Source organism: Erythrolamprus reginae, chromosome 1 (genome assembly GCF_031021105.1).
Source record: "Erythrolamprus reginae isolate rEryReg1 chromosome 1, rEryReg1.hap1, whole genome shotgun sequence".
NCBI classification, from domain to species: domain Eukaryota; kingdom Metazoa; phylum Chordata; class Lepidosauria; order Squamata; family Dipsadidae; genus Erythrolamprus; species Erythrolamprus reginae.
Window position 1 is genome coordinate 142,125,137 of NC_091950.1, and position 14,946 is coordinate 142,140,082.

At 43.1% G+C, this 14,946-nt stretch overlaps 1 protein-coding gene across 3 annotated transcripts in view; it reads right to left on the bottom strand.

Annotated features, from left to right (window-relative positions):
* Positions 1-13,004, bottom strand: part of FAM111A (FAM111 trypsin like peptidase A) — a 50,911-nt gene extending 37,907 nt beyond the window's left edge. Inside the window, exons 1-3 of one of the 3 annotated variants that reach the window (XM_070726998.1) lie at positions 12,559-13,004; positions 10,643-10,704; positions 4,358-6,914 (exon numbers count right to left, since the gene is read on the bottom strand). In XM_070726998.1, coding sequence (XP_070583099.1) covers positions 4,989-6,914; positions 10,643-10,696 — 1,980 coding nt within the window. In that variant the 5' untranslated portion in view covers positions 10,697-10,704; positions 12,559-13,004 and the 3' untranslated portion in view covers positions 4,358-4,988. Of the gene's footprint in view, positions 1-4,357; positions 6,915-10,642; positions 10,708-12,558 lie in introns of those variants that run through there. The other 2 variants (XM_070726990.1, XM_070727022.1) reach the window with 2 other exon arrangements.
* Between the last annotated feature and the right edge of the window lie 1,942 nt (positions 13,005-14,946).

Sequence of the window (14,946 nt, forward strand, 5' to 3'; positions counted from 1 at the left end):
TTGCAGCTTGGAGCCTTGCTTCGCCTCCTTCGCTGCAATACGGCAAGCGGCAAGCGATCTTGGGGTTTCCCCTTTGCCTGGGCGGCGCTGGGGCCATGCGGAGCCGCTCATCTAGGGGGGCGTGGACCGGCAAGGTGCCCTCCGCTCTCTCTCTTTCTCTCCCTGTTACCGGTGTGGTATAAGAGAGAGAAAGAAAGAGAAAGGAGGGCGACTTGCCAGTCCACGCCGCCCTGGATGAGCGGCCCCGCATGGCCCCAGCACCGGACTCCGCCGTTGCCTCCGCCCTTGTTCGGCTCTGCAGCTGAGAGGCCACGTCCACCCCCTCCTCGGTGTCCCCGGCACCCAGCGTCCCCACGCCGCCTCCACCTCCCGGTAATGCGCCCGACCTCTGCCTCTCTCTTTCTCTCTCATATACCACGCCGGCAACAGGGAGAGAAAGAGAGAGAGAACTAGCGCGGACTTATAGAAACATAGAAGACTGATTATTATTTTGATTATTTTATTATTAATTATTTTTTAATTAATATTTTTTGAAAAACCGCATTGCAGCGTTTCGCGCTAATCGAGAACGCGCAAATCGAGGGATCACTGTATATAGTAATAGAATATATCAATGAAAGAATAGAAGAAGAGATATAGGAGAGTAATAGGACAGGGGACGGAAGGCACTCTAGTGCACTTGTACTCGCCCCTTACTGACCTCTTAGGAATCTGGATAGGTCAACCGTAGATAATCTAAGGGTAAAGTGTTGGGGGTTTGGGGATGACACTATTGAGTCCGATAATGAGTTCCACGCTTCGACAACTCAGTTACTGAAGTCGTATTTTTTACAGTCAAGTTTGGAGGGGTTAATATTAAGTTTAAATCTGTTGTGTGCTCTTGTGTTGTTGTGGTTGAAGCTGAAGTAGTCGCCGACAGGCAGGACGTTGCAGCATATGATCTTGTGGGCAATACTTAGATCTTGTTTAAGGCGTCTTAGTTCTAAACTTTCTAGGGTTTCTAGTATGAAACCCCTCTCCACATTCTTGTCAATGAACCTATGTAGCTCATCCAGCTCACTAGGGGTTAAAGAGTACATCTTTGGCTTTGGTAGCTTCACCCCGGCAACATTTCAACACTACAGTCTATGGGCCGATGGGGTGGTAGTTTACCTGCATCCCTCTCACTAAATACCCCCTTGAGGTTCCAATACTCCTTCGGGATTTTCTCCTCTCCATTGATCCACTCCTCCCCAATCATTCCTCTTAGTCCGGATTCCTTCAGGGCGAAGCCTGACCCTCTCTCCCTATTGCATGCAATTGTCACCATCCTGGTGTGCCAGTTAATATTAGGGTTCTACTTCCTCAGTCATGGTAACCCCAAAATCAGAGGATTGTCCATCCCAGGGCCCACAATAAATTTAATAGCTTTAGATCCATCTTCTCTACCACCTCTGGGCTCATGAGGTTTCGGGTGCACCCAGAGCCTAAAAGGGCCAACATTCTTCCCTTTGCCCCCACTCCCCATCGGGTCCCACTATGTGACAGGGATGTAAAAGGATCTATGGGGGGGGGGGGATGTCCCAAAGTGCCATCTTCTGGCTCTCTGTCCTGAATGGTTAGGCAGACCGGAGATCCCAGTTCCTCCCGTTTTGGGGGGCGACCTCTACAGCTTCCTTCCCTTGGCACCCTGTCTCTGGAGGTTTCATGGTGCATTGTTTGGGTTTCTTTCCATCAGCAGGGGGTCCCCCTAGGCACAGGTTTCCTGAAGCACTCAGCTGCCCGATGCCCCTCTTTACTGCGCCTGAAGCATACCAATGCCCTTGGCTTGGACTTGGTGGACTTCCCAACTTTTTAAAAGCATTGTTCCATGGCAGGAGTAGAGGTTTTCCCATAGGGCTTGGGCCCCTCCTGCTGGCTCATCAGATCAATCTCTACCTCTGCTGCCAATTTGAACCAACAACTCAAGTCCTTCGGTGCTCCCCTCAACTTGCAGTGTTGGTAGATGTCATCACTCAGGCCATCCATGTAATATTCCATGAGGACCTCAGCTGGGTATGAGCTCATGTAAGACATTCTTGGGTGTAGTCGGCTACAGACCTCCCACCCTGTCTCAGGGTTTTGATTCTATTTCTGGCCTTCCGTTCAGCTGGACCAGGGATGGTGAACCTATGGCACGCAGAGCCATATTTGCTGGCACGTGAGCCATTGCCCTAGCTCTGCTCCAACATGCAAGTGTGGGTCGGCCAGCTGGTTTTTGACTCACACAGTCTCTGGGATGGCATTTATGGCTTCCAGAGAGCATGTGGGGGTGATGGGGGGGCGTTTTTACCCTCTCCCGGCTCCAGGGAAACCTTCAGAGCCTGGGGAGGGCGAAACATGAGCCTAAAGTGCCCACCAGAAGTTGGGAAACAGGCCATTTCCAGCCTCCAGAGGACCTCCAGGGAGATAGATAAGTTGCTTTCTCTCTCCCCAGGCATTGAATTATGGGCGTGGGCGATAGCACGCACACATGCTCTTTTGGCACCCAGGGAAAAAAAGGTTCACCATCACTGAGCTAGAGGATGTGATGTGCCGGTGTCTGGAGGCTGTTGGGGCCTGGATGGGTGTCAACAGACTCAAACTCAACCCGGATAAGACGGAGGGGCTGTGGGTTTTGCCTCCCAAGGACAATTCCATCTGTCCGTCCATTACCCTGGGGGGGGGAATTATTGACCCCCTCGGAGAGGGTCCGCAACTTGGGCGTCCTCCTCGATCCACAGCTTACATTAGAGAACCATCTTTCAGCTGTGGCGAGGGGGGCGTTTGCCCAGGTTCGCCTGGTGCACCAGTTGCAGCCCTATCTGGACCGGGACTCATTGCTCACAGTCACTCATGCTCTCATCACCTCGAGGTTCGACTACTGTAATGCTCTCTACATGGGGCTACCTTTGAAAAGTGTTCGGAAACTTCAGATCATGCAGAATGCAGCTGCGAGAGCAATCATGGGCTTCCCTAAATATGCCCATGTTACACCAACACTCCGCAGTCTGCATTGGCTGCCGATCAATTTCCGGTCACAATTCAAAGTGTTGGTTGTGACCTTTAAAGCCCTTCATGGCACTGGACCAGAATATCCCCGAGACCGCCTTTTGCCGCATGAATCCCAGCGACCGATTAGGTCCCACAGAGTGGGCCTTCTCCGGGTCCCGTCAACTAAACAATGTCGGTTGGCGGGCCCCAGGGGAAGAGCCTTCTCTGTGGCGGCCCTGACTCTCTGGAACCAACTCCCCCCAGAGATTAGAACTGCCCCTACTCTCCCCGCCTTCCGTAAACTCCTTAAAACCCACCTTTGCCGTCAGACATGGGGGGATTGAAACACCTCCCCCGGGCATGTTCAATTTATGCATGGTATGTTTGTGTGTGTGTTGGTTAGTAAATGGGGTTCTTTTTAAATCTTTTTAAATCTTTTAAATTGATTTGGATTTGTCATGATTTGCTGTATCTTGCTGTGAGCCGCCCCGAGTCTGCGGAGAGGGGCGGCATACAAATCTAAATAACAAATATAAATAAATAAATCCTCGAAACGTGCTCGAACAGCTGCCATGAATTCATCAAAATGTCTCAGCAAAGGCTCACTGGCATCATGCAATGCAACCATCCAGTCGACTGCCCTTCCTTCTAGGGCTCGTTACTACTCTGACCTGAGCAGGATCCCAAGGGAATTCCTCCCCATAATCTTCCATGTATTGCCAGACCTGGGTTAGGAAGGGTCTCAGCCCCTCAGGGTTTCCATTGTATTTTTGAGCCAGTGGGGGTGCATCAAGCCCTTGATGTCTCCAGGGACTTCCCCGCTTCAGGACCTGCTTAAACTGGGCTGCTGCTCTGACTGGGGCTCCGCTTTCCAAAGGCTTTTCTGCTGCTTCCCCCTCCCCAGCTGTTTACTTCTCCTCCCAGCTGAAGTTCGGCTTCTCCATTCTAAAACCTCTTTGATGCCTGTCATTAGCTCAGATAACAGGAGCCTCTCTTCGTTCTCCTCCTTCCGCTCTACTTTTGACTTTCTTCGCCAGGTTACATTAACATTGGAGGGAGGGGATTCTTCCCCCAGATCTTTGCTAGCCCCCACCCCCATCAACCACTGAGCTCTAAGGTGAGGCTTGAAGTCTGGCTCCTCCAGTTCGTCTTCTCACCGCCTCCAAACCTCCTCCTTTGGGATCTGGCTGGGGGAAGGGCAGAGTAGGCCTACTGCCCCTTCTGCCTGGTATCCATCACTGTCCTGATCAGGCATTGCTGCTTAACCCCTGTGGTAGTTTTATCTCCGGGATGGCTATTCCCTGCAGACTTTACTTATGTCAGGTCTTTTTCACTCAGAATTTAGGAAAGTAAAACTCAGAGTCCATTTTGAACTTCAAAGGTCACTTTTAGTAAATCAGAAGTAAATGCATCAAAAGAAAAGTCTGAGGAAAAAGGCACAAGAGATGGCTATTACAAAGTAACCCCAACACCCCCCGGCAATTCATTCAATCCACAATGTCCGCATTCATCAGGTGGATGTATCTTCGCTGGTGTATCACTTTTTGAATGTATGATCATTAACCTTGGCTTGTTGATAAGGAGGTCTGCTCTGCGCAACTGTGCCAGCTCACAGCTGCCCCCCTTCTTCACCCTTTCTCATGCAAAATCAAAACTTCCCTGGGCTCCTCCAGCAAATCCCCCCCCCAATCCCCCCCCCCCCCCCCGGTTTCTTATGACAGCTGAAGTGCAGTTGAAGATAGGAAGAAATGCGGCGAGGCTGACAGGTACTTTCTGATCGTGCGAGCGATCAATCAGTGGAACCGCTTGCCTGCAGAGGTTGTGAGAGCTCCAACATTTTAGGCTTTCAAAGGGAGATAATTTTCCCTCAAGCAATTTCAGTTTTTGGAAATTATTATTATTATTATTATTATTATTATTATTATTATTATTATTATTAATTAGATTTGTATGCCGCTCCTCTCCGTAGACTCAGAGCGAACTTTAACAATATAATATTAAGTACAATCCATTTCCTCCCTTGCTTCACTCAAAGATGCATCCACATGTGAGCTATCTTCCCTTGCATCAGGACCAATTACAGCATCATACCAACTTTTAAATTTGGATTCAATTTTTGAAATAATTGAGTGAATTGAATAGCCAATTTCAATTACGCTGCACTCTTTGTTTTTCATTTTATAAGCAAATCCAGCAGCGTGCAAAGCAACAAGCTCCCCTTTTCTGTTAAACACCGGTGAACCCGATGACCCCTCCAAAAAACAGGTATTGTAAGTGACAACATTAGGATTACTACTACCTTCCTCAAAAAATTTTGGATGATACATATGGATGCATCTTTCCTCTGGCCTGTAACCACACACAGAGTGGCAATGTTCATTTTTCTGGTCTTGCTGCAAACGGTCCCTAAATGCTTTGCCACGTTCAAATATACTGACAACAAGACAGTTATCTACAGACTTGACTCCTCCATTTGGGTGCCCTATGATAAAAATGGGACCATTTGGTGGTGGTGGGAAATTTAATTGCAACAATCCTGGTGGAGGACTACTTTTATTTTCTTCCAATTTCAAGACAGCAAAATCAAGATCCTCATCTGCTATTTCAAACCAGTTTTCCAATGAGAACCAGTTTTCTATAGGACACTGTTTTTCTTCATAAGTGAAAGTTACCTGGGCTGAATGCTTAATTCTATTTCCCCAGTCCTCTGCTTCAATTCCTTCTCCAACTATCAACTTTATCACATGGTGACACGTTAATATATATCTACCACGGAGAACAAAGCAAGTTGCAGCCCCATTCCTCCATTCTATATATCCAACTGAACCACCATACTTAGCAGCATTCTTCACCGATGTGAATGGAAGAGAGTCATTTATCTCCTTGCCAAAGTTTCTTTTATAAACTTGGAGGACATTCTTTTTGTTATCTGTCAAAAGTTTCTTCATGTTTTGTATTTCTTTCCAAAGATTAGGATACAAGCACAGGGCCAAGACCTGCTGCTGTTGTTTTTTAGAAACACTAAGCTGTCCCTGCTCACAATCCAGCTCTGGCTGTTGTTTTTTAGAAGCACTGAGCTCTCCCTGCTCACAATCCGGCTCTGGCTGTAGTATTTTAGAAGCACTAAGCTGTCCTTCCTCAAAGTCAGGCTGTGGCTGTGGCTGTGGTTTTTCAAGAGTACTAAGCTTCCACCCCCCAAAATCTGAATCATTCCGTTTCTTGTTTAGATCACCACTATATCTGGCACCTTTCTTAGACTCCACCTCAATTTCATAAACTTCATTTGATAAGGTGGCAACTAAAAAATCGTTATCGATGCTTATTCCATCTTTTACCAGTGTCCAATTCATTTCTTTTAGCAATGGCAGAAAGCGGCCATCATTGCACAGGGCGTCTTTTATGGATTCTCCTCTAGGGGCAAATATACAAAATGTGCAATATTCATTAAGTAAGCTGCTGTTTTTGATTATCCTACGGGTCTGTGCTCCATGGCTTTCCATTCTAGAAGCTATTCCATTGACATAGAACACTACACAATCTTCTTTCCTATCGTCATAGTGGCGATACCATATTTCATCACTGTTCTCCTTTTTAGCTACCTTGTAGAATTTCATTTCAAATTGTGAGCCATCAGATACATACTTTAAAGGCATTCCCATATTGAAACAGACAGGCCAAGAATCTTTCTTCTCTATTAAGTGGAACTCTTTTGCACTCTTCTTTCCGTTCATCCAGTCACAAATATATTTACTAGACGTGAGGGCACTAAGCAGACTGTCGGTAAGTTTCCCTCTCACTTGATGCTTCTTCCCACTTCCAGTGAATGTCACCGTGAATGTTCGTTCTTCTTTACTTGCATCCATGCAACTTACTTCCATCCTTGGAACATCATATTCATCATTCATTTGTACTTCTTCTTTGATCTAATCAAAGGGAACAATTAAATATACGTTTGGTTTGTTATTTTGTTTTCCATTAAAACAACAACAATAAAAAGATGCCTGGTACCTATGTAAAGTACCATATTTTTCAGAGTATAAGACGCACCTTTTTCCTCCCTAAAAGAGTACTAAGAGAGGCTGATAATTTGGGTGCGTCTTATACTCTAAATATAGCTTTTTTTTTAAGCCCTAACTAGCTGCTAACAATCTTCCCAGCTCTTAACTTGCAGGCTCTTTCATTGTTTCTCTCTGCAAAGAATGTTTTCCAAACCCTGACTTCGTAGATTTTTTTTTCATTCACTAACTTGCTCCAAATGTTTCTTTCCAGCACTAATCAGGTGTTAACAATATTCCCAGCTCTTACCGGCTTGCAAGCTCTTTCACTGTTACTCTCTGCAAATAATGTTTTCCAAGCCCTAAGTTTTTGCAGGGATTTTTCCATTGCTCTACTTGCTCCAAATGTTTCTTTCCAGTTGCTTAGGATGTTCCCAGCTCTTATTGGCTTGCAAGCTCTTTTATTGTTACTCTCTGCAAATAAAGTTTTTTTAAAGCCCTAAGCAGGGAATAAAATAATGTTCTGAAGCTGACCAGACTAAGGATGCTAGCCATATGAATATCTGGTGAGCAGATTCTTTTCCTTATTTTCCTCCCCAAAAACTAAGTTTTTATTATCAGGACTGAATAGGGTAATACAGTGATACCTCGTCTTACGAACGCCTCGTCATACAAACTTTTCGAGATACAAATAAGATTTCTTTGCCTCTTCTTAAAAACTATTTTCACCTTACAAACCCACCACTGCCACTGGAATGCCCCACCTCCGGACTTCCGTTGCCAGTGAAGCACCCGTTTTTGCGCTGCTGGGATTCCCCTGAGGCTCAAAAATGGGTGCTTCACTGGCAACGGAAGTCCGGAGGTGGGGTTTCCTATGGAGGGGAGCCTCAGTGAAATCGCAGCATCGCAAAAACACAGATGTCCGGAGGTGGGGTTTCGAGGACTTCAGTGTTTTTGCAATGCTGCGATTTTCACTGATGCTCCCTTCGCTGGGAAACCCCACCTCCGGACTTCCGTTGCCAGCGAAGCGCTCATTTTTGCGATGCTGGGATTCCCCTGCAGCATCACAAAAACACAGAAGTCTGGAGGTGGGGTTTCCCATGGAGGGGAGCCTTAGGGGAATCCCAGCAGCGCAAAAACGGGCGCTTCGGCTGGCAAAAGGGGTGAATTTTGGGCATGCACACATTAATTGCTTTTCCATTGATTCCTATGGGAAGCATTGTTTCGTCTTACAAACTTTTCACCTTAAGAACCTCGTCCCAGAATCAATTAAGTTTGTAAGACAAGGTATCACTGTACTTCTCCATTTGAGATTGGAGTACAACTTGAAGGTGGTCCCGGACTGGCAGTTACTGTAGCTATGGCAGGAGTGCCATTTCACAGGCTCATCTTGCACATCAATTGTGTTCCTTCCTCAACCGGAGGCCTTCCAGTCATTACTCGTGCCCGATGACCTCATAATTGGACTTTGCAATATATTCTACCTGGGGCTGCCCTCGAATACAATTTGGAAGCTACGGCCGTTTTAAATTGCAGCAGCGCAAGCAATAATGGATGCTGGGTGAGCTGCATTAGCTGCCAGTTGGTTTCCATCTGTGTTTCTTTTTTTAAAAGTAATTTTTATTGAAATATAAACATTAAAAAGAAAACAATATACAAAAAATATACCGCACCTAAATATGACACACAAATTTTAACACAAATACAACTACAAAACAAAACAAAAAAAGAAAAAAATGTATATTAAAATTGAAATATTTCAGTGCATTAAACACATTTTCCCTAAGAGAATTTTTTTTACAGCAATTAGTCGGTATAAAAAAAATTTCTGGTTATTAATTTGACATACACATTTGTTCTGTTTTTTACCGCCTTATTTTAATCAATATTACGATATTTCAATCAATTCAAATCATTTATTTCAATATATACCTTTAAGAAGTTATTATTTTAATAATATTGCTTTTCTTTTACAACTAATAGATGGTTATACTGTAATTTTATTTTTCGTTATTTCTAACCATTCACAAAATGAATTCCAAGTCTTATAGTAATCTGACTCTTCTTTATTGTTGAGTTTTAGTGTCAACATATCTGTTTCTGCACCGACCATGATTTTCTTAATCAATGTTTGTTCATCAAGTAATTTATTTTGTTTCCACCCGTGTTTCAAGTGCTGGTTGTCATCAATAAAGCCCTGAGTGGAATAGGGCCTAGTTATCTAAGGAACTGCCTATCTTCATTTTTTTCTGCCCACCCAGTAGATAAGCAGAACAACTAGGGCTTCTCTATTAAACATTGCCATCTTGGAAAGCCAAGAAAGCGGGCCTCCTGAAACAGCCCCACATTTTTTTAAATAGCATCCCAACAGAGATAAGCACAGCACCTACTGTGCCGGGATTCAGGAAAGCTCTCAAGACCTCACTCTGTGTCAAAGGATGGGCTTAATGTGCCTATGGAGGACCCTGTTACTTTTATGGCTGGTTTAGTCTGGGCTGAATTGTTTTATGTTTTTGGCTGTTTTTGGACTGAGTGGCTAATAATAATAATAATAATAATAATAATAATAATAATAATAATAATAATAATAATAATAATAATAATAATGGCAGTCCCCAACTTACAACCATTTATTTACAACAGCACTGAAAAAAGTGAATTATGACTGTTTTTCACTTATTATTTACATTTAAATACATATGGACACATGATCAAAATTCAGGCACTAGGCACCTGACATGTATTTAGGACAGCTGTGCTCTCCTGGGGTCATGTGATTACCATTTGTAGTCATCCCGGCCAGCCATACCGGTGCCATATCAAAAAAAACCTTTTCATGGCACTTAGAGAATCTGCACATAGACAAAACATATGTCACTTACAAAAGGCCACGCTTCTTGGGATCTACACATTTATTATGATGATAATTACAACATCGCAGGTTCTTTTAGAACTTGATGTGTGTGAAGGCCAACCCCAGCTAAAGAATTGGCAGCCCTGATCTCATAGTTGTGTATATAATAGGAATGATAAAGGTAGAAACAAAATATTATTATATCATATTACATATTCTTACTGCAGCTAGAATTAGTCTTGCACAATATTGGAAACAAAAAAATGTGCCAACTGAAAATATAATAATTAAGAAAATTTTTGACTGTGTTGAATTAGATAAAATGACAATGGAGTTAAATGAAAAGGAGGATTTGGAACATTATGAAATTTGAAGTATATTTTACGATTGGCTTGAAAAGGGAAAATAAAATAAATCTGTAAAGGCTCACCTTAGTTATACACACACACACATGATTTTTTAAAACTTCAAGTTACTATAATTATACTTATAAAGTAAAAATTGTAATTAAATTATAGAATTGTTAACAAGCATAAATAGATCAATATAAATTATTGTATGATAATCCTAGAGATGTTTTGTTTATTGTTTGTATGTTCTTTTAAAAAAAATGTAAATAAAAATGTTAAAATGTCCCACAGCCTGAAAAACTTTAAGCCACAGGCTTGGAAGCAAGGAGACTAATGAAAGGCATGTCATGACATGCCCCTGAAAAGGACACCTGACCACACACACACACACACACACACACACACACACACACTGAGAATAGTAATCAATTCAGAATGAGCAAGAACTCTACCTTTGGAATTTCATCACTGGTTCCAGCAACAGAATCTTCTTTCAACAGTTCCATCCTTATTGCTGCTAAAGTGAAGGGAGGAAGGGAAAAAAGAGAGAGATGAAGACCCAAACAAGAGGATTATGCAGGTAGTCCTCAACTTACAACCACAATAGCACCTATAATTTATGTTTTTAAGTGAAACATCTATTGTGAATTGTTCCTCACTTTATGACTTTTCTTGCCACAATTTGTTAAGTGAATCACTGCAGTTGTTAAATTAATAATGCAGTTGTTAAGTTAATCTGTTTTTCCAAAATGATTCTGCCTGTCAGGAAGGTCACAAAAAGTAATTACAGGACACCTGGACACTGCAATGGTCATAAATGCGAGCCAGTTGTCAAGCATCGCAGTGTAAATCATGTGACCATGCTACAATGGTTGTAAGTGTGGAAAATGATCACTGTCACTTTTCCCAGTGATGATGTAACTTTGACTAGTCACTAAATGAATTGTGGAAAGTTGCGGATTACCTGTATTGAATTTCTCCTGTTATTTGATTTTTTTAACCCACTCCCTTATAGAGACCTTCAAATTTCTAAGTTAGTAGAGACCTTCTAGTTGAGACCTTCAAATTTCTAGGTTCTATCATATCTGATCTAAAATGGTCACCTAACATGAAAAACATTATCAAAAAGCACAACAAAGAATGTTCTTTCTACACCAACTCAAGAACCTCAAACTGCCCAAGGAGCTACTGATTCAGTTCTACAGAGGAATCATTGAATCTGTCATCTGAACCTCTATAACTGTCTGGTTTGGTTCTGCAACCCAACAAGACACACACAGACTTCAGAGGATAATCAGAACTGCAGAAAAAACAATTACTGCCAACCTGCCTTCCATTGAGGACCTGTATACTGCACGAGTCAAAAAGAGGGCGGGGAAAATATTTACTGACCCCTCGCATCCTGGACACAGTTTCAACTCCTACCCTCAAAACGGCGCTATAGAGCCCTGCACACAAAGACAACTACACACAAGAACAGCCATCAGTCTGCTAAACAAACAAATAATAACACTGGCATGACATGCCCGGGAATTTACTAAAGCTGCATTACTATTAGTTTTCTCATCCCTCCTATCATCCATCTCCTCCCACTTATGACTATATGAGTTTAACTTGTTGCTTCTATTCTTACGATTTATATTAATACTGATTGTTTCCTGCTTGCTTATTTGACCCCTATGACAATTAGAATAGAATAGAATAGAATAGAATAGAATAGAATTTTTATTGGCCAAGTGTGATTGGACACACAAGGAATTTGTCTTGGTGCATATGCTCTCAACGTACATAAAATAAAATATACATTTGTCAAGAATCATGTGATACAACACTTAATGATTGTCATAGTAATATTTACTATAATAATAATAATAATAATAATAATAATAGTAATAATAATAATATTTGTTATAATAATAACAAATTATTATTTGTTGTACCTTATGATTCTTGATGAACATACCTTTTATGTACACTGAGCATAAACACCAAAGACAAATTGTTTGTGTGTCCAATCACACCTGGCCAATAAAGACTAAAGAATTCTATTCATTTTCACCTAGGCTAAAGCGCGCCCCCCCCTGCTTTGAGCACTGTAAGCTTTTCTCTTATCATCACCGCTTATTGAATGAACCAAAATTAGCTCAGCAACTCACACTTAATATTATGTGATCAAAATGATCAAAATATCTAAGCTTGTGGTTTGCCTGTGCTGGATCAACGAACTATAGTTTCTCGCGCAGCCCCGCCGAATGACATGAGATTACATCCGCTGGCTGGACGGCATGTATATATTTGCCGGCAGAGAAAACCCTGTCGTATAACGGGGATCCCGATCATTTCATCCATTATTCAAAACCTCTTTTACCTTTACAGGGAGCTTTCTATCAGCCGAAGATTGGGGGAAAAGAAAGACGTCACCTCCAGCGAATCTTCCAGAGCGCCAAAAACCAGGGGCCTTCCCGCCTCTTCAGCTGTGTCAGACTCCGGCCAATCACAGGCTTCCCTGGTGTTACGTGGCCTCGTCGGATGCGACACTAATGCCTTGTCAAAAAAGTTGTTTTTTTTCCCCTCAAACCTTTTTTTCCGCGGCGGTTGTTCGGGCCTTGAAAGATGCCCACCAACAGACTCAGCTCAGCGAAAGCGCGGCTCCCGCCTTTTTTTTCTTTTGGAAGACGGGAAACGGAAAAGCAGCGGCTAGCCTAAAAAAATGAAACGGAAAACTTGGAGCGAGTTGCTGGCTAAATTCCTGGGCTTTTGTTATGGCCCCTTGGGGTGCTCTGGATCGATTCCCTGGGAGGTGGCAGAAGTAAATTGCAGCCCGCGGAAAGTATCGCCGAAAGTGCAACCGAAAGTGTCGCCACTATTCTGTAGCCGGCCAGGAACACACAAGGAATTTGCCTTAAACATGATCTAAGTAGTATTGCCCACAAGATCATATGCTTCAACGTCCTGCCTGTCGGCGACTACTTCAGCTTCAGCTTCAACCACAACAACACAAGAACACACAACAGATTTAAACTTAATATTAACCGCTCCAAACTTGACTGTAAAAAATATGACTTCAGTAACCGAGTTGTGGAAGCGTGGAACTCATTGCCCGACTCCATAGTGTCATCCCCAAACCCCCAACACTTTACCCTTAGATTATCTACGGTTGACCTATCCAGATTCCTAAGAGGTCAGTAAGGGGCGAGTACAAGTGCACTAGAGTGCCTTCCCTCCCCTGTCCTATTGCTCTCCTATATCTCCTATACCTTTCTTCTATTCCTATATCTCTTCTTCTATTCTTTCATTGATATGTTTTATTCCTATATCTTCTCTTCTTTCTTAGATATACAGTGATCCCTCGATTTGCGCGTTCTCGATTAGCGCGAAACGCTGCAACGCGGTTTTTCAAAAAATATTAATTAAAAAATAAGTCCGCGTTTTTTTCCTACACCACGGTTTTTCCCGCCCGATGACGTCATACTGATTGCTGATTGGCCAAAATCAGGAAGGAAGGAGGGAGGGAGAGAAGGGAAGGAGGGAGGGTTGCCATTGCCATTGCCGCCAGCGCTGCCCCAAGAAAGCCGGTGAGAGGAAGGAAGGAGGGAAGGAGGGAGGGTTGCCATTGCCATTGCTGCCAGCGCTGCCCTGTGGGTAGCGGCGAGGAGCCCGGAAAAATCACCATTGCATTGCCAGCCTCCGAACTTGCGTCGCTCCACCTTCTGCGCATGTGCGGCCATGGAACAAAGGGCGCGCATGCGCAGATGGTGTTTTTACTTCCGCATCCAGTATAACGCGGAAATCGGTTAGCGCGGGAGGTCTTGGAACGTAACCCCCGCGCTAACCGAGGGATCACTGTATTCTACTATGAGTATATCCTCTATAACCTTCATTATGTATTTTGCTATGTGTATACCCACCAAAACCCTCATTGTGTATTGGACAAAATCAATAAATAAAATAATAAATAAAAAAGATACATTTGTTGACAAATATATCTTTCCTTTTATGTACACTGAGAGCATATGAGAGAATCATGAGGTACAACACTTAATGATTGCCATAGGGGGTCAAATAAGCAATGAAGAAACAATATTAATAAAAATCTTAAGGATACAAGCAACAAGTTATAGTCATGCAGTCATAAATGGAAAGAAATGGGAGATAGGACTGATGAGAAAAAACTAGCAGTGCAGACTTAGTAAAAAGTTTGACAGTATTGAGGGAATTATTTGTTTAGCAGAGTGATGGCTTTCGGGGGGAAACTGTTCTTGTGCCTAGTTGTCTTGGTGTAGCGATGTTTTGACAGTAGGAGTTAAAACAGTTTATGTCCAGGATGCAAGGGAAAAGCAGTGGCTAGCCTTAAAAAGGGAAACTTGGAGTGAGTTGCTGGCTAAATTCCTGGGCTTTTGTTATGGCCCCTTGGGGTGCTCTGGATCGATTCTCCGGGAGGTGGCAGAAGTAGGTTGCAGCCTGTTGGAAAGAGTGGCCGAGGCCGGCCAGAGGAATATTAATATTAGTGTCACAGTATAGAAATATGGAGAAGTTCTCTGTCTGTGCAAATCATCTTGGATCTACTTCCAATGGGCATTCTGTGATTCCAAGAGGCCCTGATGCAATTTCAATTGGAGATTCTAGTTTAGGATGAAAGTGATTAATCTTGATTTGATCCGATTCGGGAATAAAGATTCATTTTGAAAGAACTATCTGCAGACTTTAATGGGGGTGGTATATAGTTCTCAGTGGCAAAAATTTGGACAATCACACG